General features: G+C 38.1%; 1 protein-coding gene across 1 annotated transcript in view; it reads right to left on the bottom strand.

Moving 5' to 3' along the window:
• Positions 1-561: 561 nt before the first annotated feature.
• Positions 562-25380, bottom strand: part of MEI4 (meiotic double-stranded break formation protein 4) — a gene marked incomplete at both ends in the record, with an annotated part of 49480 nt that continues 24661 nt past the window's right edge. Inside the window, 2 exons of the mRNA XM_081346477.1 lie at positions 562-819; positions 24244-24375. Of these exons, the coding sequence (XP_081202603.1) occupies positions 562-819; positions 24244-24375 (390 nt within the window). The remainder of the gene's footprint in view (positions 820-24243; positions 24376-25380) is intronic.

The raw sequence follows: 25380 nt of genomic DNA, 5'->3' as shown, positions 1-25380 counted from the left end.
TACCAAAAGAAAAAAAATAGTATTTTTTTCACATCTATCCATCTCTCAATAAAACTCATATAGCTATAAATACGTCTAAACTGCAACAAGGATTACACACTTGATTTATAAACAATATGATAGTCTAATTATTAAACCTTGCAGGTATCTAATAGTCACAATGAAGAATGTGATAAATTCTTCATTGTGGAAATGTATTTAGTGCTTTCCAACAGAAAATAGTTCAGAACCTTTTCCTGAAAGCTGCTGAATGAGAAAATATAATCTATAAATAACAGTTCCTAATCATGAAGACCATTCAGAGAGCTAAAATTTAATTTCACAGCTAATTTTTAGTATCAGAGCTAATCTGCTTTATTCAAAGGGAAATATTATAAATGTTGCTCAAATTTTAGCCACCCAAAAACCAAACTGGCCATCATTAAACTGCCAAACACCCAAGCAAGCAATAACTGACACCAATAAAAATAAATAAAAAATTAACACCTTTGTTTCAGAGCTTCATTCTCATTCAGTGGAGAATTTTTAGTTGCTGCTGGCCTCTTCCTTAGCAAAAGCTGGTCAATTTCTTCCTTCAATTTCTATTTCTGTTGCATTCAAAAGTGTACCCAGGCGCCATAAATAAATACAGAACAAGGGAAACTCGTCAGAGAGATGGAGGAAAGCTTGATCAATGTCCTGCAAAACCTTTTTCTTCTCTCTTACTTCATAACAAAGACTGGTTTTGTTGTTTTGCTCCCTGTGTGTTTCCAGAAGCTGTTCCAAAATGTTACACAGAAAGAAAATATTTTCATACTGCACATTATATTTGGCTTGAATCTGGAATGGGAAAAAAGATAAATAGCAGCATCAGTATGAAATAATGTATACGACAGCTTGAAAGAAGAAGATATATGATTATTTTGTACATGCATTATTTTATTTATTTAATTTATATGCTGTCTCATCTCACTGTCAAGTAATTCAATGGAGTGGGAAGCGATCTTCTTCCTAGTCCACTAACTATCACAGTGGGGAATGCCCCCATCGGGACCCCAGGCCAATTGGCAGAGCCAGGTTTTGAGGCTCTTTCAGAGGGTGGGGAAGGATCTCACCTCAAGGGATATAATGTTCCAGAGAGTTGGAACCAAGGCAAAAAAAGGTATTCTCCTGAATCCCGTCAGCTGGAATTATATTGTGTAACACTTGATGATACATTACTAATAAGTCCTTCGGGAGAGGGGCGGTATATAAATCCAAATAATAAATAAATAAATAATAGTATGTACAGAATGCGCTGAAAAATCCTATGCGAAGTAATGGTTAGTCTATTGATGTTTTAATTTATGATGGGTCATTCATCAATCTACTACTAGTTAGTATTAATAGTGCATTGTTAGTACTGCTGCAATCAATGATAATAAGCAAATGCAGATTGAAAACAATCCCTAGAAAAATTTACGGTGTAGATACAATGCATTCATTAAACAAGAAAACAAAATCACTGCTTCACAGGAGACAAGTCACCAGATTTTCTTTGTTTCTAATAGATCAATGAAAATGACTGGACATATCAACTTAAAGTAGTAGTAATATGAGGAAACCATGAATATCTTGACGGATTATGTATACATTTTTCAGCCTTCATTTCATCATGTTTTTTATTAATGTAAATGTATTGTTTTACTGAATGGTGTCAAAGTTTGCTTCTCTTGAATAGCAATGAAGCAAATACTTCGAATACAGTTTTCACTTTCTATAAAGACAGCCTAATGGGCTGAAAATGGAGTGGAATGATATCTGACTCCAACTGACAAATGACGCCCCGCGCCCCCAGGGACCTCATGCCACAGTTAAATAAAAGGTGACGGTGTAGAACCTGGATCTCTTCCCTAATGCCAAAATTGAATGAATTCAACCACAAAGAAAGATAAACCAACCAAATACCAAGTTCCCCAATCATTGCAGGTAATCCCGCAGGATACCATGGTGGATGGTACGGAAATCCTCTCAAAATAACCGGAATGGTTGCACTACCCATATTTTAGCTCTGCCAAAAGCCATAAACAAGTGCAACTGATGTCTGAGTGTAAAAACCTCATTGAAAAGGATGCATATAATCAGCCCAGTCCAAGGCCTCAGTAATAACAGCCCCACCATCTTCTGGATAAAAACCATCCAATATAGTTAGGGCTAGAGAAATATTCTTGAGGAGGGGGCATAACACCACTCCTTTAAAAAAGCAGGGACCATCCCCTCCTCCTATAAAACACATTTTACAGCATGGCCCAACCGCATGTCTTCCCCTGGGCTGACTTCACAAACAGGAAGGACATGGATGCAATAAACAGGTGGGTGGATTAGCAGTCTTGAGGACTCTGCTTATCTTCCTAGGAGTTAGCAGGTTTTAACTTATTTTTATTTATTCATTTGTTAAATTTAAATTTGCCACTTATCCAAATTTATCTCGCCATGGGGCTGCTCTAAGGCAGCTTACAATAAAAAGGAAGAAATGAAAAGAGTGCAAACAGAACAGAAGTAAATAATAGAATAATAAAATAAACAATGAAAAAAAGAACAGTTGTCTCAGCTAAACACATAACACCACTTTGATGTGATTTGAGCAGTTGGGAGTCCAGTTCTGGTCTATGGCCCTGTAGATATTCTTAAGACTCATCTTTCTCTAGCAGAGTACCATAGGAGTAACTTAAAAAGATCTGCTGGAAAGCTACCTGAAGAAGTGATTTTAAGCAGAAAACAACTACTTTTTTCCCATTCTTATCACCACAATATAAACCCTAACATGGGGGTCTTATTTGAGACCCTTATACTCCTTATCTCTGTTATAGAAATTTTTTTTATTTGAAACAGTTCATTGCCTTCTGTTGATACGAAACTGCGGTTTTTTCCTATACTCATTGCAATTTAATTCTCATAGATTAGCAGACATTTTTCCTTGAGCCTTTTGTCCTTGAAGCTGGGTGGCTCTTGGTTATTGATATAACCGTCATCTCTTCCCTGAAACTATGGCTTTCAATTTAACTTTTACATCTTGAATCTCTGGTAGAGAAAGGCATGGCTACCCACCTTTCCATAACAAAGAAGATTGAATACTTAAGTATAAAAGATGATAGTGTGAAGTAAACTGATATGGAATTTACTCCAAATAGAATAATAGGATAACCTATTATAGGTTACATAGGATAACCAAATAGGATAACCAGAATATCTTGTAGTTCCTGAATAAAAAATCTGTTGTAAGGTTTACCAGCCTATATAACTATTGTTTCATAATAAAACATGGAAACTATAAAACAAATATAATTTAAAAACAAAATACACATTAATAAGTTCTCTTTATTTATAATTACATTGCCAGGCACTATTTATTTGTTAAAATTTGCTGGTTTAAATAAAACATTGGAAACCATTTTAAAATGAAACAAAGTTCATACAATTTTACATGTATTATCCATTTGTGGAGAACAATTAACCTACTTTTTGACACGAGTTTGAATTACACAGCAATAATATTACAGGAAAGGCATATATAGCAAACCCATATATTTGTAGTTGAACGTTTGGAGTGTATTCAAGAATGCTGAAAGGAAGGTATGATTAATCAGCCCATTGAACAGATAGAAATGAAAACAGTCCTGTGAAAATTAATATTTAAGCTTCCTGTCCTCCTGATATTTTTTTATTAAAAGATTCCAGGTGGTTGAAAGTAGATTAAAGTTCTAATTCCAATTGTTAGTGAACAAAAAGCCTGACACAAAGTTTCTGCTAGTCATGCAAAATCTCTGCTTACTTGAAAAACTACTTATGCATATATTAAGGTAAACTGGTAATTTCTAACTGGGTTCATCCCAAGGTAGCTATTTCAGGAATAGGTAAGGCTTCTTGGCCTTTTGCTAAGATCAAGTGTAGGAATAGGTAAGGCTTTTCAAAAGCCATTTTGTGACTGCATCCATAACTTAATTCTCAAAATTCCAAATATGTGTATCAGTCTAAAAAGGTTGGCAACTCCTTTTATTAAATTTTATTGGCTGCTGTGAAAGATTACATTAACTATGTGCCCTTTATTTTGAACTATTATAGCATTTCAAATATTTTGTTATTTGTTATGACTGTCAAGAATAATTGATTTTTCCACCCTAAGACTCTTATTTATAGCAAAACAAAATTTGCAAATTCCATCTTTCTCAATCAAATTCTTATGTAATCCTCCCCACCCCAAAAGAGGAACTTACTGTATATGCATCTCTCAGTAAGAATTGCATTAAATAATGCAATTTAGTAAGAATGATAGTTCAAGGTTGGATGGTGATGACATGCCAGGTCCTTATCATAGGTGGACAAAAAGACCAAATCCAGTCTAAATGTCTGGCTGTGTGGCCAACCATAATAATAATACTCCAAGAATCATATGATCTAACCACCTAAGCCTATTTTTTGATTATCTGGGATTTCTTTAACTATCAGTTTTTTCTCCAGCACTTTGTGCTTCACATTGTTTATCTAAAACATTTAAAGCTTAACTTCATTTTTAGCACTTCCACCATTATTAAATATTAATCTAATATCAAGTAACTTGTTTTTCTTGTGATTGAAGGTATTGAACCACCATATTCCTTACCACCATTGTTCAAAAGCATCGGTATTTCTTCAGCCTTACTGATGGTTCAGCTTTCACAGCATATACTGGAAAAACCATAGTCTTGACAATATAAACTTTTGAACAAAGGGATGATACTCTTTTCTTCCATTTACAGAGCATGCTGCCAATTCTCCAGGATTTTCTCAAAGAAAATGCATTAAAATTTGATCAGAGCTTGCTTGTTCCTTCAGTACTCTATCTTGCATTTTATGTGGCCATGAAGATTTCAACTCATTCACTGAAACGGGTATATTGCATACATGCCAAATTTTCATTCTGGAACATTGTTGCTATTTATAGTTGTCTGATAGACCGTAAACTATAATGTTGAAGAAGACTGAGGCAAAGTAGAGGTTAGGTAGATTTGCCTTTTCTTTGTTAGTATTTTTCTCTCTTAGCTGAGGAGCTAATATATTTTCTTCTTGCTCCATTTATTTTGAACTTACCTAAAGAAGTTTTACCTTTCTTTCATTACCCTCACATCATTTGGAACATTAACTTTCTAGACCTGCTCTCTACAGTTTCAGGCTACTTCTTTGGTGACTTGACTTTCTTTTCATCTTCTGTGTATGTCTACTTTTGTTTTCAGATCTTTAAGAAACATTTTATGCATGTACACTGGCTTCTTCTGCTGTCCTCCATTTTTTCTCATTTAGATACCTGCAATTATGCTTTTATTGTATCTTTTTAAAGGAAAATTAGTCTTAAGCTTCTTTTCTCATTAGTTTCTTCCCAAATTCCATTTATTATTTCTCTTAGTTTATTAAAATCTGCTTTTCTGAAGTCCAAGATCTGCATTTAACTAGATTCAGCTTTAGTTTCCTTTAAAATTTCTAATTCAAACTGTTGAACATCATATTTACAGTACAGCACTGGGATACATCAGCTAACAACTTGTTAAAATTAAACCTGCCCATTTAGTTCCAATACACTTGAGATTGCCTGGCTATGGTTCTCTCCTGCTGGTAGCTTCCATTTTATGCAACATTTTCCCCTTGGAAGTAAAGAGAATCCCCTACTGTACAAATACAGGATTCTAAAAACAAAGCAGCACGATCCCAGTGGCCATTTGATCCTGAAGGACACATTGGGTATAGTCATTTTTATTATTCTTTATTATCCATACTTTTAAAACTTATTTTAAATTAGAGTCCTTATGGATTTGGGCAGGCTATACATACTGCAAAAGATATATTAGAGGTAGTCGTTGCCTTATGTCCAATTGCTTAACAACCATGCACTTGTGACCTCCCGCCTTGACTACTGCAACGCTCTTTACATGGGGCTGCCCTTGAGAGCCACTCGGAAGCTTCAGCTGGTACAGAGTGCAGCTGCACGAACACTTTTGGGGGCTTCCCGATACTCCCATATTACACCTCTGCTCCGTGAGCTGCACTGGCTTCCAGTTGCCTTCCGAGTGAAATTCAAGGTGCTAGTGATGACATACAAAGCCCTACATAGCATGGGTCCGGATTACCTACGGGAGCACCTACTGCCAGCGTCAACACCCCTCCGTCCTGTGCGCTCCCACAGAGAGGGCCTCCTCAGGGTGCCACCGGTCAGAGAATGCCGGCTGGTGGCCCCCAGGGGGAGAGCATTCTCGGTGGGTGCACCAACCCTTTGGAACGGCTTGCCTGCCGAAATCCGGATGGCCCCCGACCTTTGCACCTTCCGGCGTGACTTAAAAACCTACCTATTCCAGCAAGCCGGCCTGGCCTGATAGATTTTGGGGTTTCATTTGTTTTACTATTGTTTTACTGTATACTTACCTTGCTCTGTACACCGCCCCGAGTCCTTCGGGAGAAGGGCGGTATATAAAAACAAACAAACAAATAAATAAATAAATAAATAAACCTTTCAAAATTATGACAGACTCCTCAAAGCTACTTATGACCCATTTTCAGAGTTATAATGGCTGCACACATATCCCATGGTCATGTGATTGCATTTTGGTTTCTTGGTAATTGGTTCACCTTTACGGCCATTTTCAGTGTCCCATGGTTAGAACGACTACAATTTGGAACATTTTTGCAGGTTACTGGCATTTACAGTACTTCCAGTTTCTTTTTTTAAAAAAGGCATTTTATTAATTTTCTAATTTTACAATCATAAATACTTAATAAACAACGTGTTGTCTGGGTCCATTGGTAATTCAGTGTGCATATTAACTATCTCAGTTAGAGGACCTGCTTCTTTGGTTCTCTCTTCTTCTGTTGGTATACATTTTTCCACACTGGGCAAATACAATTCTTGTTACTGTTAATACATATACAATCAAATATACAGTAGACATCTTCATCACATTTTTCTGGTATTATACATAATATCAATAATGTCAGTTTATAATATCTTTTCTAGCCTAAACATATCGCAATTCCATTTACACTTAAAATCTGTTTGTTCCTGTGTTTCCTGCTTTTCTTTTTAAATTTTAATTTCACATCAATGTTTAAAATATTTCTATTGCTTATAATTTTCTTATAATATATTATATTTGGGTAACCAAAAGCTTCCCTTATTCAAACCCTTTTAGAATTTTCATATTTCCCAATTCATAACAAAATATAATATTCTAGTTAGAAATCCTATCCTTCTAGTTATAATAATACTTTTATTTCTAACAGTTATCTATTTTCTTAACCATATTCAAACATCTATTTAACAATATAATATCCCGTCTCTATTGCTTATAGTTTTCTCATAGTAAATTATATTTGGGTGACCAAACGTTTCCCTTATTCAGACCCTCTTGGCATTTTCATATTTCCCTTCTTATACTAAAATATAGTATTCTAGCTGTATTTCCTATCTTTCTAGTTATAGTAATACTTTTTATTTCTAACAATTATCTATTCTCTTAGCCATGTTCAAACATTTATGTAATAATATAATGTCCTATCTAATGGGTCAAAACCTCTATTTTCTTCAGTCTTACTCTGGCTTTCTTCCTTTGCCAACTAACTTTCCAAATCAATGCATTTCAGTCCTCAAGTAGTTCTTCCCCTATTTTTGTGTATATTGTTTGAAGTAAGAAAGACAATTTGATTAAAGTATTTTTGGAAAAACACTTAACCCATTTATATTCATTAAACAGCCTCCCTCCTTCTCCAATTTTCCACAATTCTCCTGACTGGTTTATCTTCCGTTCAATCAGCTCTTCTTCCTTATCCTCAAATGTGTTCTGAGATCTTGACAAGTAAGATATCTTTTCTATTTCTGGTATTATCACTGCATCTTCTAATTCTTCCTTTGTTTGAGTCTGTCTGTTAATTCCTTCCTTTGGGTCCTCCATCTTTGGATCTGCTTCCTCTAATTTTCCTTCTATTTTCTCCATTACTGGTTCCTTCTTTGTAATCATTTTCTGAATTTGTAAGTTTAGATTAGAAAGTTGTTCTTTTATCTCCTTTGTGTTATTTTTAGTCTCATCATGAGCTAAGACAATTGTCTCTTGTATTGATTTCAACATAGAAAGAATTTCTTCCTGAGATTCATCAATGTTTTCTTGTTGTTATGTGAAGCTGGGAGTTTTGGAGACAAATGTTAGAGATGGTTTTTTTTACGATTTAAAACTAAGTGTGGAACATCCATTTTGTTTTTGCATGTGGTCTTTATAGTCCAATCTATTTTGAGATTTAAAAAGTTTCAGTCAATTGTCATTTGAACTCCAAATTATCCAGCCAGCCTATCAGTCTATCCTTAGGCTTCCCTTAAACAAATATAAGCAAAGTCCAGGTTTTTCTGTACAATGAAAAACATATCCTTTCTGTCCAGTGAGAAAAGAAACAGTTAAGTTATTCATCAATCAAAAGTTTATAATCCAAAGTGTCCCATCATCTCGATCAGTCATGCTTGTTTCTTCTACAGGGAATAGTTCCACGACACAGCTCTAAAATAGTATTTATATTGATAATCCAAGCAGGCCAATTTCAAAATAGTTTATCGTCTCTGCCATGCAGATAAGCAGCCCAAGAGTTTTTTTTTTCCTTCTCCAGCTGCAGTCTTCAAAAATGAAAGTTTCCAAGGACACCCAGTCTTATCCAAGTCTGGGCTTCAGGCCAAATTTCCTTTAAGCATAATAAATTCTAGTGGCGTCTTTTGCCACTAGATGTCGTTAACGCCTTCTTCCAGCTTTAAACTTATATTGCAAGCTTTTCAAGTCTCTTTTCTAAAAAAAGTCTCAAAAGGACTTTTAGTCCCCAAATTTCAAAGGTATAATATCTATATTGATTTCAAATCAATCTTATAATTTTCTATTTCCCCCAAGCAGTTAGTTCGCCGCTTTTTTTCCTGAGGGAATGGGGTGGAAATTCCCTTTCCTTCTCTCATTGAGGAGGATGTTTTGCTTTTTCCAGGAAAAATTCTTAAAGTTATAAAGAGAGGATAGAGTCTCACCCAGTTTCATCCACGTTGCTCAAAAGTTGCTTGTTAGTGCTTATTTCCTTTGGTTGTCAGCAGCTTCTGACTGGCTACACGAATGAAGCCAGTCTTTCCCCCGCCGGTTTGGAGGGCTTCCTCAGATCAAACGGAAGGGCCACCACCCTTCCGTGATCAATGAGGGTCCCCTCCTTCTTTATCACCTCTTTTTCACCAGTGGGGCGAAATTGAACATGAAAGATGGAGCCCCGTCTTCTTACGTCCATTACGCCACGATGTCAAACCGGAAGTCTCAGTATTTCTGGTTTCTTACTTATCTACCTTTTCTTCATTGACTTTTCAAAGTTTAACTAGAATTATTTGATACTCTTAAAATAGAGATATAACAGCTATGTTTGCCTGATGAACTTACATGAACTTATAATTTGTAAAGCCAAACACCATAGCTTTAGACTGTGGTCTATAACCAATCCTAAGCCATTTTTAGATCTATACAGACTATAAAGGACTATTTATGTCTATTTTTGCATCCTCTTGTTTCTCTGGGACTTGTTCATAAGGTGTTTTTAATGAACAGTGTCTACCTAATTTTGAATGAAGCAAAAGAATATTTAAAAATCATTTTATACTTTCATTTAAGTCTAGATTTAGAATTTATAATAGATTTATAGTTTAAAATTACCAATACAAGCAAATTTAAAAAATATAAAAAGAATATATATATTCTATATAAAAGAATATATACAAAGTTAAGATTATTTGCTTGCTAAAACTCATAGATATGAAAGAGTTTATTTTAACATCATTATTTCTTCTATCAAGAGCTTAATATTTGAGCTGCATTTTTTCATTGAAATGGTGAAGTATAAATGTCAAACCAAGTCAAATTTAATTTAGTTGTTCAACCATAAGCCATAACATTCAGAGTGGAAGAATAGAGGATCAATAGTTTATCATACATACAGCATTCCACTTAAACTTTAAAATACCATTTATACTGACCACACATTGGATTCTAATGTAAACATACACATTTCCCAAAGTTGCTTAAACCATAATTATATAAAATTTAAACATTATGCATATTAATTCTGATTTCCATAAAATAACTAATTATTTATTTAGATATACTGTACATTCAGAATCTTTTATTAAATGTATATTCATTAGTTCTGTTCAGGGAAAATGTAATTACATATATTAATTTGACTTAGACTTTGAGACAAAGTTTAATATTTTGGGAGCCCATTTTCTTTTGAATTGCACACTTATTCCATGAAAAATGACAGGGGAGGACTAAAGAAATGGATTATCTTTGTTGTTCTTATTGCTGAGAGATAGTCTTTCAACAATATTACTGCAAGAAAAAATCCACCTCCCACTAATACTAAATTTTGTCTTTATGTGGCATTTTAAAGAGGAAAAAAATCTGGAAAAAATAAGAATTTGCCAGAGAAAGCCTATCTGATCTGATGCATGTAAAAATATCAAATTATCATTTTTCTTTAGTGAGTACTCACAAATAAGAATTTGGTGAAATACAAGTCATTAAAATCCAAAACCAATGTTAACAACCAAATATAGTAAGGTACTCATAACTCAAGCTCATATTACAGAGTAAGTTAGATTTATTGCATAATCCTACCATGTCTACTTAGCAGTATTTCACAGAATATTGTTCAAAGTTCAAAGATACACTGACAGTCTATATCTGATTTTTGTTAGAACAGTAAGCAATTCACTTATTGATTCTATCAATTTTTCAGCATGTTATACTTAAAGGTAATTTGCATTATCATACCCAATTTTCTAATAAACTTTTCTACTTAGTTATTCCTAATATGAGCTATGTTTAATATATTATGTTCCCTGTATGAATAGTTTCTCTTCAAATGTTGCGTTATTTGAATTGTTAAATAAATGACTATGCTAGAGAACTCATTGCATGAGAACTGCATTACTTCCATCTTCACGGTGACAGTCAGTAGTGACTGTTCACACCATTTCAATCTAGTGAATTGTGCAATAGATTTTTTAATATTTCCCAGTTAAATGTGTGCACAATTTCACTTACTAGATTCAGATTCATATAAAATATATTTGTATATTGCTTTTAAACACATGACTTTCAAAGAAATTCACAATTATATACATGCAAAACACAATCTCTAGCAATATATTATCAAAGCAATTGCCTAACAGATGCACGTTAAAAAATATCACTGCAAAAATAATTCCTTATGGACAAAACAAGCTTTGATCTAGGAGGCATTCCAAGAGGAATAACTTTTTAAACAGCTGCTGCTCAAGGCAGGTCTTCAGTTCCAAGTTCTTGTACAAATTATGAGAGTACAGGAAGTTCTTATTATTAGTTTAGCAACCGTTCAAAGACAATGCTGAAAAAAAATAACTTTATGGCCAATTTATACTCATTTACAACCTTCAGAGTGTCCCTTAGTCACCTGATTGCCGTTACAGACAGTACATACCGTGTTTCCCCCAAAATAAGATCCACCTAGAAAATAAGCCCTAGCCGGATTTTTTTGGGTGCACCTAATATAAGCCCTAGCCCCAAAATAAGCCTGGGCAGGTGGGTGTGGCCAGCACAAGAGGAGGTGAGTGCACGGAAGCCAACGGTGTCTGGCAGCAGCCGCAACCCGCTGGCCCCTTGCCACAGTGCATGTAAGTCCAAGTGCAAAGGCAGAGGTGGGGGGGAGGCAGGCAATCCAGATGCTTCATTCACTTTTCGCCCGGGGGGAGACTAGAAGCTTCGTCTTACTTGCAAATGGGGCACTTGGAAACGGAGTGTTTGACTCCGTTTCCAAGCACCCCATTTGCAAGCAGACAAAGCTTCCAGTCTCCGTTATCTCTCCGTCCAGGCAAAAAGTGTTTGGGCATCTATGAGGTGCTTGAAAATGGAATAAATCACTCATTTTCTAAGCGCCCCATAGTCGCCCAAATACTTTTTCCCCAGAGGGAGACTGGAAGCTTTGTCTTTTTGCAAATGGGGTGCCGCTGCCTCCCAAGCTCCACCCTTGTCCACTGCCCAGGATTTTTATGCGTGTCAGCTGGCTTAGGAAGCAGTGGTAGGACGCAGCCCAGGCTGGCCCAGCAGCAGCAGCAACAACAGCAGAATCACCCCAGGACAGCCTCAATGGCACCAGGTGTAGGCTATTTAAACCTAAGCGCCCAGACCAGAGCCTCGGGCTGGTAAGGAGGCGGAGGCTCCAGACAGGGATGGCGGCTGCTAAAGCAGGCCAAGAGACGAGTGGCACACTCCACCATACCACTGCTTCCGCAGTACCTGTCTCTGATTCTCCAGTCTGGGCATTTAGGATTATATAGCACACAGCTGGCACTGGCCAGGCTGTCCCAGGGGGATTCTGCTTTTGCTCGTAACAGCGGTACCGGCGCACCTTGTGGCCTCTTGCCCAGTTGCAGCCATGAGCAGCCAGACATTGGGACAGAGTTGGCGGGTGGCTGCAAAATAAGACATCCCCAAAAATAAGCCTTAATGGTTTTTTGATCCAATATATACAGTATATATATTGGATCAAATACTTTGGCCACCTAATGAGAAGGAAGGACTCACTGGAGAAGAGCCTAATGCTGGGAAAGGTTGAGGGCAAGAGAAGAAGGGGACGACAGACAATGAGATGGCTGGATGGAATCACTGAAGCAGTAGGCGTGAGCTTAAATGGACTCCAGAAGATATAGAGGACAGGAAGGCCTGGAGGAACGTTGTCCATAGGGTCACGATGGGTCGGACACGACTTTGCAACTAACAACAATACAGTATATAAAACTGGGCCTTATTTGTGGGCAAACACGGTATTGTCTTGTACCTGACCTGTTTTTTGTCTCCTCTTTTTCTCCCCCCTAACAAGGAGATTGGAGAAGAGATTTCAAAAGAGTAAGCTATTTGCTCTTCCCCACACTGAAAATATAACCACAGTTGGGCTGGCTGTGAAAAACATCAGGGATATGAAATTACGCACAAGAATCACTTTTTTTCCTCTCCTACCTTGCAGAGTAGAGAGATTGAAGAAAAAGATTTTAAGAGAGTAAACTGTTCTGTAGTATGCCTATGGCTCCCAGTCCTAGGCTGCTGATGCAATCACATTGTTTTCAATGTGTACAATGTGTACAAAATAGTAAGCAAGTATTTGAGCCTTGCAAAGGGAGGGGGAATGGTTAGGTTCCAACAAAAGCTGAAAAGTATGAAATTCAATAGTCTTGTTTCTTTCCAACTGGAAAGTACTATCATGTGATTTCCCACTTAGCAACCACTCTTCTTTGTGATGGAGTTGCCTGGTCCAATTGAGGTCATCAAGCATTGCTATACCTGTAGCCTATTTCTGAATAAAATAAAAAATGACAACTTTGTCACAAATCAGAGTCAGTGACCAATTCATATAAGGTTGCAGTGTTTCTGCAAAGAAACTGTTGAAAATTTGTTATAGCTCACAGGCTCCATTAAGAGAGAAACTACATAGTCTATAAGTAAGCCTTTCTCAATTTCTCTGAACATCTATATTTTTTTAAAAAATATGAAAATTTCACAATATAATTCATTTCTAAGTTACACAATCCATGTTTTACAATGTTTTCAATGGCAAAGCAGAAGGCGGCAGCCAAGACTGAGTATGTAAAAATTCACACTTCCATCAAACATGCTACTCTGAAGATTACTGTATCAGTTTTACTTCAAAGCTGAAAAGTTAACAGCAGTATAGTATGTATTTACTCCAGAAGATGGTAGAGGACAGGAAGGCCTGGAGCAGGGGTGTCAAACTCAATTTCATTGAGGGCCGCATCAGCATTGCGGTTGCCCTCAGGGGGCCAGGTGGGTGTGGCCTGGGGGGGCATGGCCTACTGGGTGGGTGTGGCTAAAGTGTGTATGGCCTACTGGGTGGGCGTGGCCAGCTCTACATCGTTAGCATCAAGGGTGCATATGGGGGCCTGGGCAGGAGTGGGACAGATCTGAGGGTCTCTGGCAGGAGGAGGGTCTCTGGGCCAGGGCCAAGGCAGTGGGGGCCGTTCCCTCACTGTTTCCAGGATGGCTTTGCGGGCCGCATGCAACCACTTCACGGGCCGGATCTGGCCCCCGGGCCTTGTGTTTGACATGTCTGGCCTGGAGGAACGTTGTCCATGGGGTCGCGATGGGTCGGACACAACTTCGCAACTAACAACAACAAATAGTATGTAAACAGCATGTAAATAGAGCAGAAGCTTGCTCACAGAGTTTTCTTTGAAATAGAGCAAACACAAGAATCGTCCAATGCCAATCCAGGGTTGTTAGGCAGTCAAGAGATCAGAAGTTCAAGGTTTCTTTCACAAATAGGAACATCACACAAAAGCCAGCAAAAACATGGTCATAACTGCTTTGGCAGCTAAGACTGCAGCCAGCTGTCATTAATCAAGATATTTACTTCCTTGACGAGAGTCCCACTCCTCTACTCCCTACTCATCAGGGAACAGGATGGGAGGCCTTACATCAGGGGTGTCAAACTAGAGCCCCTTGGGCTGGATGCATCATGTGCAGGCCATGCCCACCCCGGCTCCGCAAAGGCAAAAAAACGTCATGATACGTCACAATGTCACATGATGCAATCAAGTTTGACACCTGTGCCTTACATCATTCTCATCTGATTTCTCCAGCTGCTAAAGTGGTGCCTATGGTTAATTAGCCTCATGGGATTCCTGGCCTTGTCTCTTCTGAAGCTGGCATTCCACAGGCTCAGCTATTGCAGCTTCTTCAGGCTCATATTCTGAACCTGAGTCCTGCGCCTGGGCCACGACACCCACTACTGCAAGAGTTAGTAGTGAACGGTACATGAAGTCCAAAAATAATTGTTTTTTAATCACAATCTCTCATGGAACTCTAGATTCTGTGAAGCCCCAGTTAAGAAAGAATGATGTACAGAATTGTGATAGAAACATATTTCATTGAGGATACCAAATACTTAGCACATATCAAAATCAGAACTATGGTTGAAGATGATAAATGTTTTATTTCTCTCTGTAACCTGATATAGGACAATGGCCTGTGCTCTCTGATAATTACTTGCAACCTTTCCAACTCATGTGACTAGGGTAGGCAGACAGCTATTTAATTCAATTTTATTGCAGAAAAAAAGGAGGGTAATTAAATCAGTTTTCCAAAAATAACACATGGATAGATTAGACCAGCATGCTATTCTAGAGAGGGCTGTTAAATATATATATTTTCCTTTCATAATTTGATACTTAAAACATTATTGGTCCTTTTTCAGGCTCACACCTGTGCCCAAGATGTTTTGTTGGGAAGAAGGAAACAGAAGCACTATAATTATTTAGCTGACCCAAATTAATGCTTTCTTATTGACAATTAGATCCAAATATGGAAACCTCAACAGTTTCTTTTATACCCTCACACCTGGGAATGTGTCAGTGCATTGTAGCTTGTTAACTAAATTGTGCTGCATCCATGCTGGCACTTTAACTCTTGAATGGTTCCCTTCAGACCCATGAGCTGGTCAGCAAATTTGAACTTGTTGAATGCACGTTTTTGTTTTTAGATCATCTCTTGTATTTGAGAAACCTATAATGTCTGAGACCCATCTTTGCTATGAGACTCTATCTTTTTTAAAACACATTTGTCCATTCCATGTGGCTGACTAATAAATGCACAATAAATGTTTCTCAGATGCTCCAAACATCCTATTTCTAGCAATGTTGTGTTATTTATGCCTACCTCTTCATAACTGGTTCTTTATTGTAGTCTTGATTTAGTTTTGGTTACATTATTCAGGATCTTCCTTGTGGTACTTCCAGCATTCGATATAGTGAAACACCTGCTTATACTTCAATGCTATGTCAACCTTTATATGCATAAACTGCCCCAAGTTTCTTAAATTCTTAAATTCATAATACTTTAAAGCAAGGGTCCCCAACCTGTGGGCCTCAACCCGGTAGTGGGCCATGGGCTGCTGGCCACCAGGCCGTGGGACAGGCTGGCCAATGTGCACACGAGCGCACACACACTAGCACTTGTGCTAGTGCCACGGCCATGGGGCACAAAAACGGGACACCTCCCAGTGTGGTGCAAAATGGGCCACTGCTGCACTTCGGGGCACAAAAACTGGATGCCGCTGTGCCTTAGGATGCAAAAACGGGCTGATGCCATGCCTCGGGGCACAAAACTAGGACATCGCCGTGTCGCAGGGTGCAAAAACGGACCAACACTGTGCCGTCACACAAAAACAAGCTAACACCACGCCTAAGGGTGCAAAAATGGGATGCTGCCGCACCTTGGTGCGCAAGAACAGGCTGATGCTGTGCCCTGGGGCGCAGAAACAGGGTGCTGTGCACAAGAATGGGACAGAGCTAGCAAGTATCATGCAAGCGCTAGCCCCGTCCCGTTTGTATCACGTGCATCCTTATGAGTCCATGCGCGCGCATGCGTGCATGCATTAAATGCTTCCCCTTCCCTTTCCCTCCGGTCCGCCAACCAAGAAAGGTTGGTGACCTCTGCTTTAAAGAGTATGTGGACAGATATGTCAACACCTTGCAAGACTAAGAAAAACCTGATCCCTTCATACAAAATATATGTTAAAAATAACACCCCCTTCCATATTACAAAATCTCATTTCATATCACTGAGCCTTCCAATCATTTTCCCAAGTTGATATTAAACTTTTGAATCTTTTGCTCACTATGCTATCCACACATATTATGCAGTATAATGGAATAATTCAAGAATGAAAGACAAACATCCCAAGCCCGAAGCTACACCTTTTTTTATTCTTCAGTTGATTAGAATATTGCCAAAGACTACAAAGGAAACTTGCCTTAACGTAAAAAATATATATCATATAGTTTAGCACATCTCTTTTGCTTCCCGAGTAGGTGAACCAGTTGATAATACCATGTGACCTTTATTTCCAGTAAATCAAACACATGTGAAATACAATCCATTTATCCAAAGCAAAGGAAACGTTCTGTTGAATTTCTGAGATGTGATTTAGTTAGAAATTATTTTCTGTAGCATTTCTGGCAATTACCTTTACAATGTAAAGTAAAAACCAAGGATGAAAAAGAAATGGATTTTTGTGGTACTATAACTCTAGATCTCCACGGACAAAACGAAAATGACATCAACAAAACCTTACTCTTCAGCAAGTGATTTATTAATCATCACTTTGCTACTTGTTTCTTTGTAGAAGTTAACATCGTATTCCAGAATAATTCGTAAATTCTGCATCTCTAGAAGAATAATTCAATGATAAATATATTGTTAAATTGTGGATATTCAACTGTGGTATAATTTTTCTTGACTGATTTGAATTGGAAAAAATCTAGAGACATTTACTGTTTCTAGTCAACTCACCCCTCTCAAACTCTTACCATGTTGATGTGATGATGAACTGAAAATACTGATTTCTGAACAAGATCTTTTTAAAATTGTTTCAACTGCAAAACATGTTGCGCAAATTATAAAATAGTTTTAATCCATATACTTACAAAGATTGATTTTGCTAAGAATATGACAGATAAGTCTTAGCTCCAGAAAATTAGTGTTTGCTCTAATTCTTATGAATGTAATAAACTACACTGTTTTCTGTAGAATTTCATGTAGGAACTCACTTTATTACTTAAAGTATTTACAATTTACTATATTTCTGTGGATTTCTGGGCAAGTAACAAGAATAAGCCAAAATAAACCTGCAACAATAACAAATGCTGTGAATTCTACAGTATAATGCAATATAAAAAAGTAAGAATTAACTATGGTTCCTAATGACAGAAAAATTTGGATAAATAGCTAAATCTTCATTTGGCTCTGGAATGAAACTGGCAACTAGCCTTAGCATAGAGCATTATATTACTATTATGAACAGTATGTGCAGACATATTCTAAAAGGTAGCACTCCAAGGGGAAATACAGAAGTATATACTGGAAGTCCTTGTTTAGTAACAATTGGAATTGGCACCTCAGTGATTAAGTGAGGCAATTGTTAAGTGAAAACCACATGACTTGCAATTTTATTTCAGCCTTCCTTTGCTTTATAGCAGACATGTCAAGCTCACGACGTCATGTGACATCGCGCAACGTATCGGGACGCTTTTGCCATTGCCAGCAATGGGGTGGGCGCAGCTTCCGCATGATGCACCTGACCCGTGGGCCAAAAGTTTGACACCCCTGCTTTATAGTGTTAGAAGGATAAGCAAGATTTCAGCTTGATTGGATGAAAGCATGGAGGCCAATAACCATGATTTCAAAGGAGGAAATAGGCCACATTTGAATTGTAAGGCAATACTAACAAGTCACAATACTGCCCTTGGGTTTTTCTGCTGTCTTGCTAGTTATAGCCAGGACTGAGTTAACCCAATAGCAATCCAACCCCAGCTCTGATGTAACTCAGGTTTCTGCAGGAAAAGAATATTATAAAGTGATACTTAAAAAAACACATTAATATTTGATGGAACTGATTAACCTGCCATAAACTCCTTTGAATTATCCCAAGGGAGTTCCTCTCTAAACTGATTTTGCTTTTTATCTTCAAATTTATTTTCCATATCCCTGAGGTTGATGGTTGGACTGTTTAATTGCAATGATCACATACAATGAGCCCCTGAATAATGGAAGCCAGTTGGAAGCCAGTTCAAGGGAGGGAGAAAGGTGAGCTGGAACTGGAACCCTCAGATGGGATTGACATGAATCCCCAGGAACATCCACAGAACCCAGGGGCTGAGGAAAATGTAGTCCTAGATCAGGGGTAGGCAACCTCGGCTCTTTTATGACTCATGGACTTCAACTCCCAGAATTCCTGAGTCAGCATAGCTGACTCAGGAATTCTGGGAGTTGAAGTCCATGAGTCATAAAAGAGCCGAGGTTGCCTACCCCTGTCCTAGATCTATCTGGCATCAGGGGGAGCTATCAACTGGATGGTCAGCCACCTGCACTAGAAGAAGCAAGAGAGGATCAGCTGTTGATGGTTAGCATTGATGAGCAGCAACAGAAGACCACCTCTGAAAAGGAACAGTTGCTACTCCCACCCAATCCGTGGACACAAAGAGTGGAGTGTAGAGAAGCACAGAGAAGGTTGGTGAGACTACTTGCAAGGAAGCAGCCTCACCCCTCCTAAAGGAAAAACACTGGGCTTGAGAGATTTAGCCAGATATAGGAAAAGGTGAGTTTGTTGGAGACAGCCATTTACTTCTGTAGTGCACTCTCTTTTACTTCATGAACTGTGGACCTTGCTTTGTAGATGCTGGACCTTGTTCTTGCCTTTTGGACTGCAGACCCTGCTGTGGACTTTGGGCTCTGCTGTCGCCTTGTGGAATTGCAGACCCTGCTCTTGTGGCTATCGGATCTTGTCCTTGGGATTGTGCTCTCGTGGATTGTGGGAGGTTGTCCTTGGAGAAATTGGGCCCAAACTTTACCAGCCTGACTACAGAAAGGTTAGGGGCTGTCAGGTTGCTTTGAGAAACAGCTTGACACAATACAGTTGTGCAATAAACATACCATACTAGCACCTGCTCCTATTTGTGTGACTCAGGTCAGAACACCCTGTAAGGGAATCCTGGCTTCTCTCTAACTCATGGGTGTCAAACTTGCCACGTCATGTGACGTGTTGTGATGTATTGTGACTTTTTTTGCATTGCCAGAGCTGGGGTGAGTGCGGCCTCCATGATGCAACTGGCCCACAGGCTGGCGGTTTGGCACCCTTACTAACTCATCCCTGACTGATAAAGCTCTAACAGCTATTTTCCCCCAGTTGTGTTTGCAAATCTCATTCTAAAACTTCAAATTTCTTAGAAATAAGAGGGAGGTTTGTTTTATTTAGAACCTTTTCATGTAAAAAGTTATCCTATATTTGGTTGTTTAGCTGACTTCCATGGGGAGAAAGATCCAGGGCCAGTACTGTGCTGTTTCTTTTTTACATATCATATAAGCCCACAGAAAATCTTGCTCTTTGCCTCACTCAGAATAGCGTAACTTATGTTTAAAAAGAGTCCTAAAATATGTTAATATAATTAGTGATGGGAGGGTTGTGAAATGTGTATTACTAGGCTGATGTCTCAAGCTCCTCCTACACATTGAAAGGAATATGCTAGCACTCTCTGCTTGCCTAGCTGGCAATGATTAGGGACTTCCCAATATTAAGGCAGCAGATAGCAGCAGGCTAATTAAGGTCACAGAGTTGAGGTTATTAATTTGAGGTTAGCATTTTTAGAGAGGAGCTCTACTGCCAGAAGAAGCTCAGGAAGATATAGTTTAAGTCAGGGGTAGGCAACCTCGGCTCTTTTATGACTCATGGACTTCAACTCTCAGAATTCCTAAGTCAACTATGCTGACTGAGGAATTCTGGGAGTTGAAGTCCATGAATCATAAAAGAGCCGAGGTTGCCTACCCCTGGTTTAAGTAATCACTCCACTCTGGAAAAATGGGTCAAGCACAGGACAATGCATATTAACTGACTGTAATGCTGAACATGTAATTCAGAGATGCTGCAAAGATCATAAATTACATGCATTGGTCACCAAGTTAATTTTTCACCATCATAACTACGAATTGAGGCAGTCCCTAAGCAAGGATGGCCTGCAGATGAATTCGTAATATAAAGGATATGGATTTATCATATATAAATAGGGCTTAGATGAACTAATGACTGCCATTCTATTGAATACAAAACACCTAGGACCGTATTTTAATACTCTAGGTTGCTTTTTGGATGATAGAGGAGTGATCAGCTGTGTCTGAAATGTATATTGCCATTTCTAAAACACATTCTTATCCATTCCATAGGTGCCAGTTTCTCACAATCTGGAACAATAATACCTTGTTGTTTTCATTCCATTTAGTTACCTCCATCTAAATAAAATTCTTTTCCAGAGAATTTTGTATGATTTCTGCATATCAAAGAGATCCCATATTTCAACTAAAAAGACTGACAGCCTGATTGGCCTTCAGCATTTCCACTTTGTATAAAGGTAGTCCTTGACCTACAATCTTTGCTTAGTGACTGTTCAAAATTATAATGGCATTGAAAAATATATTTATGACTGGTTTTCACACAACTGTTGCAGCATCCCCATGGTCACATGATCAAAATTCAGATACTTGACAACTGGCACAGATTTATGGACAGTTGCACTGTCCCGAGATCGTGTGATCACCAACTGTAATCTTCCCAGACAGCTACCCACAAGCAAAGTCAAGGTTCACTTAATTAATTCGGATTCACTTAATGATCCACTTAACAACTGCAGTGTTTCAGTTAACTGTGGCATGAAAGGTCACAGAATGGGGTAAAATTCACTTAACAACTGTCTTGCTTAGCAATTGAAATTTTGGACTTAAATTGTGGTCATAAGTCAAGGATTACCTGCCATGTATTTCGTAGAGAAGCTTCCCGGTGTTTTGCTATTTCATGCCAAAAATCATATAAAATTAAGTTGCATCTTCCACATAAGAATGGGATTATCAAAACTGTAAAGCAACTAGAGAACTTCCATTTGTTAAAAACATGTTTTACTCAGAGCAAGAGTGGAATAGTAAATGCAACTGCTTTAACAGCTGTTGTTATCCACAGGATATAATTACCTGATTTTATCTGATAGAAGTGGTGACTCATAGTGACCACACATTATAAATGAAGTGTACTTCAATTTGGTTTTTTGTTTTGTTTTGTTCTGTTTTGTAGCATGAGAGGTACATAGCTACACAGTGGAACAACTCTAAAACAAATGAGTCCTACAATCAATACTATGGTGAGGATATGTTTGAGTGTTTTTAGCACAGCTTCAGGGAATTCTCAGGACTCACTCAAACCTTCTGCAGCCACCTGTTATTTGACAGCCCAGAGGAAAATGTGAAGCAAGGGCTACCACCAGTCTTTCTGCTGACAAGTATGTTTCTCCACAGGTTAAATCATCTTCGGCAGAGCATATCAGATCTGATTTACTCTATTAATGTTTTTCTGTTTGTTTTACAGTTCTGTGCTGATTTTTAATATGATAATCCATATCTGCTGTCAATAATATATTGGACAGACATCTTATTCTGGATGCCACCGTTTCTCTGCTTGGCATTGGATTCAGAATTCTTTATCAAAGTTCCTGACTTTCCATAAGCATTCCTAAAACTGATCCCAGTAGCTCATCATCTTCCGCATCACCACAGAAGGTCTCTAGGTCAGGCGTGTCCAATCTTTTGGCTTGCCTGAACTACACTGAGTGAAGAGGAATTGTTTTGGGCCACATATAAAATATATAATATAGTTAATGTATATAAACAGCAAACTTCATTTTGGGGGGCCTTGTGTGCCCACAGGACTAGCTGTTGAGGGCTGCATGGGGGCCACGGGTTGGGCATGCTTGCTCTAAGTTGTAAAATTCTTCCCAGAACCCTGCTAGTACAATATTTTTGGTGCAGAATCGATAGATTTGTGCTGGCTAAGTAACAATTACAATCGCACAGCATTAATTTTCTTAAAAGCACCAACTTGTTAACTAATGGCGTCACTTCCCAAAATGTTTGGAGGCTCCTTTTTCTCTTCCAGAATGCATAGTTTAAGGAGATTCAAAAAATAATCCACGGTATCTCTCACCTTCTTTCATCAGACAATGGAGTGTCATGCAATTGTTACTACAGGGACTTGCCAATTATTTTTACAGAAAGACAAATGGGGCCTCTCTCAACATGCAGATAAAGATGCTCTAAATGTACTTTATCTTAAAGCTTCTTATAATAAATCATTTCATGTTCATGAAATCAATGTCATTGCTTATTCAGCTGAAGAAAAAAATAAACTTTTGTTTTCTGATTGTCACACTCAGTTTTGTTGTGCAATAAAAGAAAACAGCAAGCACCTACTCCTAATCTGCAGAGCGCTGGTTCTTTTTAAAATCATTCTCCAGGCTGACTGGCAGGTCACATTTTTTAATATTTTCTTGCCATTTCTAGAGTTGACTCACAGCCAATGTAGGCCCTGGTTAGCAAGGAACTACTCTGCCTCAGCTGAGACAAAATACAAGGAATGTCATAGAATTCAGCTGAAAGCCCAGATTCCAGTGCATCAGAACATCTCCAGTACCCCTAGTATATTTCTGCGGGTGACAATTCATGCTTTCTTCTGCATTATTTATATGTCATCTATGTGAAGAACATTTTACAAAGAGCATGTTATGACAGCACTCTATTCCCACAAGCTACAGCAGCACAACGAAGGAATGGGAGATGGAGGTATGCTTACAAGAATGGATAAAAACTAAGTATATTCTGACTTATTTACAATAAGATAAAGGAACTATCTTTTCATCTCTTATACCACTGCCAACTGTAGTAAAAGACTCTAAGAAACTCTAAGAAACAGTTTAGTGAACTTGCTCCATTTTCTGGGAATCAATCATTCTTAACAATACCTAATCATTTCATTTCATTTCGTTCGTTTCTAGGTATATTTTACTTTCTTCATCTTAAAAGCACTGAGCTACATGATCTGATTATCTAAACGCTATAGTAAACCTGTATAAAGCATTCAAATCAGCCACTTTACAAAGCAGGTTGATGTTAAGTAAACCAGCCTGTCTTGAAACATTAAAGTAGCCACTGCATTCAATGAAGCTTTCCCCAGTTGTTTCTGGATGCATGTGCGTACATGGCTGTTTCCCCAAGGTTCATTAGTGAGAATGGTTTATTTAGATGAACTTCACCACTGGCTGTATTAATCATCTCTAAAGGTAAAGGTAAAGGCTCCCCCGCACATGCGTGCTAGTCGTTTCCGACTCTAGGGGCCGGTGCTCATCTCCGTTTCAAAGCTGAAGAGCCAGCGCTTGTCCGAGGACGTCTCCGTGGTCATGTGGCCGGCATGACTAGACACCAAAGGCGCACGGAACGCTGTTACCTTCCCACCGTGGTGGTCCCTATTTTTCTACTTGCATTTTTACGTGCTTTCGAACTGCTAGGTTGGCAGAAGCTGGGACGAGTAACAGGCGCTCACTCTGTTATGCGGCACTCAGGATTTGACCCACCAAACTGCTGACTTTCTGATCAACAAGCTCAGTGTCCTAACCCACTGAGCCACCGCATCCCTTCTGATCATCTCTACATATATTGAAATCTGGTTAATAAACTACAAATGAAAGTCAGAATACTTATTAAAAAAAAGAAACCTTCCGGAATAATAGTTTTAAAGAAAAATCTATAAAATTTATAACAGCATAAAATCACAGAATTGTACCTTATTTGCATGCTGCAATTTATTAGCAAATTGACTGATTTCTCTGAAAAGCAGGGATATTGTAGAGCGCCTCAATATGCTACATTGCCCAAACAGAACAAGGGTATGGGACATGGAATCTTGAATCTGAAACTGAATAAAAATATCAATAAGTTTCACCTCATTTAAAAAAAATATTTTAATTAAATTAAAATGTACAGATATATTTAGAACATTTTTAGGGCATCCAAAGGACTAGTAGAGACTAAACAAGCAAGTCAAACACATTTTATTGAAATGTAGCATTCATCAATATAAAACTATTTTGTATACGTCACAATCATTAAAAATATGACTCGATATAGACAGATGTTTATTTGATCATAAACAGCATGCTAAATTACTGCCTTTCAGGCCAATGAACCTATTTTAGAACATTCTCTGGCAAAAACACCCATTAGATATGCTGGATTTGATTTGACCACCTGGTTTGCTTTATGACTATTATAAAAATGGTTGTAAAATTGTATCTGGGCACACAGTGACCCGTTAAACAACCATAACAACTTTTGACCAAAGTTCCAGACTCAACTGTGATTACTGTAGTTGGGGACTACCTGTGAGCACCTGCAAAACCCAGGACCAATGCACACAGAAGTGCAATCTTTTTCTCTCCCCACCCAAGATAAAAAACAAATCAAACTGATACTTTCAAATTTTGTTGTGTCTACGTATAAGTGCTCCTAACAAAATAAGCCCAAAGGATATTGTGAGAGTCGCAAGCTTAGTACGTTCTGAGTAATCACAGACCACTTATACGTATAATGAGGAGAACTGAAATTTTCTTCACTGAAGTAGAATTACCAAATTATAGGATATTCATTTTCAGGGGTCATCATAACCCTTTCACAGCTCAGTCCAAAAAATTGCTGAACAATCAAGCCACAAGGATTGCAGAGCTATACAAATAAGAAAATTCCTGCCTTTTTCCTAGCACAGGATTGTATGGCATTTCTGTTCATTTCTGGAATTCCCAAAACAATGTTATATAAAACTGGAGGCATAAGCCTACACAAATTTGAGGTAATGAATTGCCAATATCTGATGGTTTGTCAACCTCAGAATATTTTTCCTTGTTTAATTTCAGTTTATATATGA

This window comes from Vipera berus (assembly GCF_964194415.1).
Source record: "Vipera berus genome assembly, chromosome: 1".
Lineage (NCBI taxonomy): Eukaryota > Metazoa > Chordata > Lepidosauria > Squamata > Viperidae > Vipera > Vipera berus.
The sequence above is the reverse complement of the archived record's forward strand: the minus strand, read 5'-3'. Positions and strand labels throughout refer to the sequence as shown.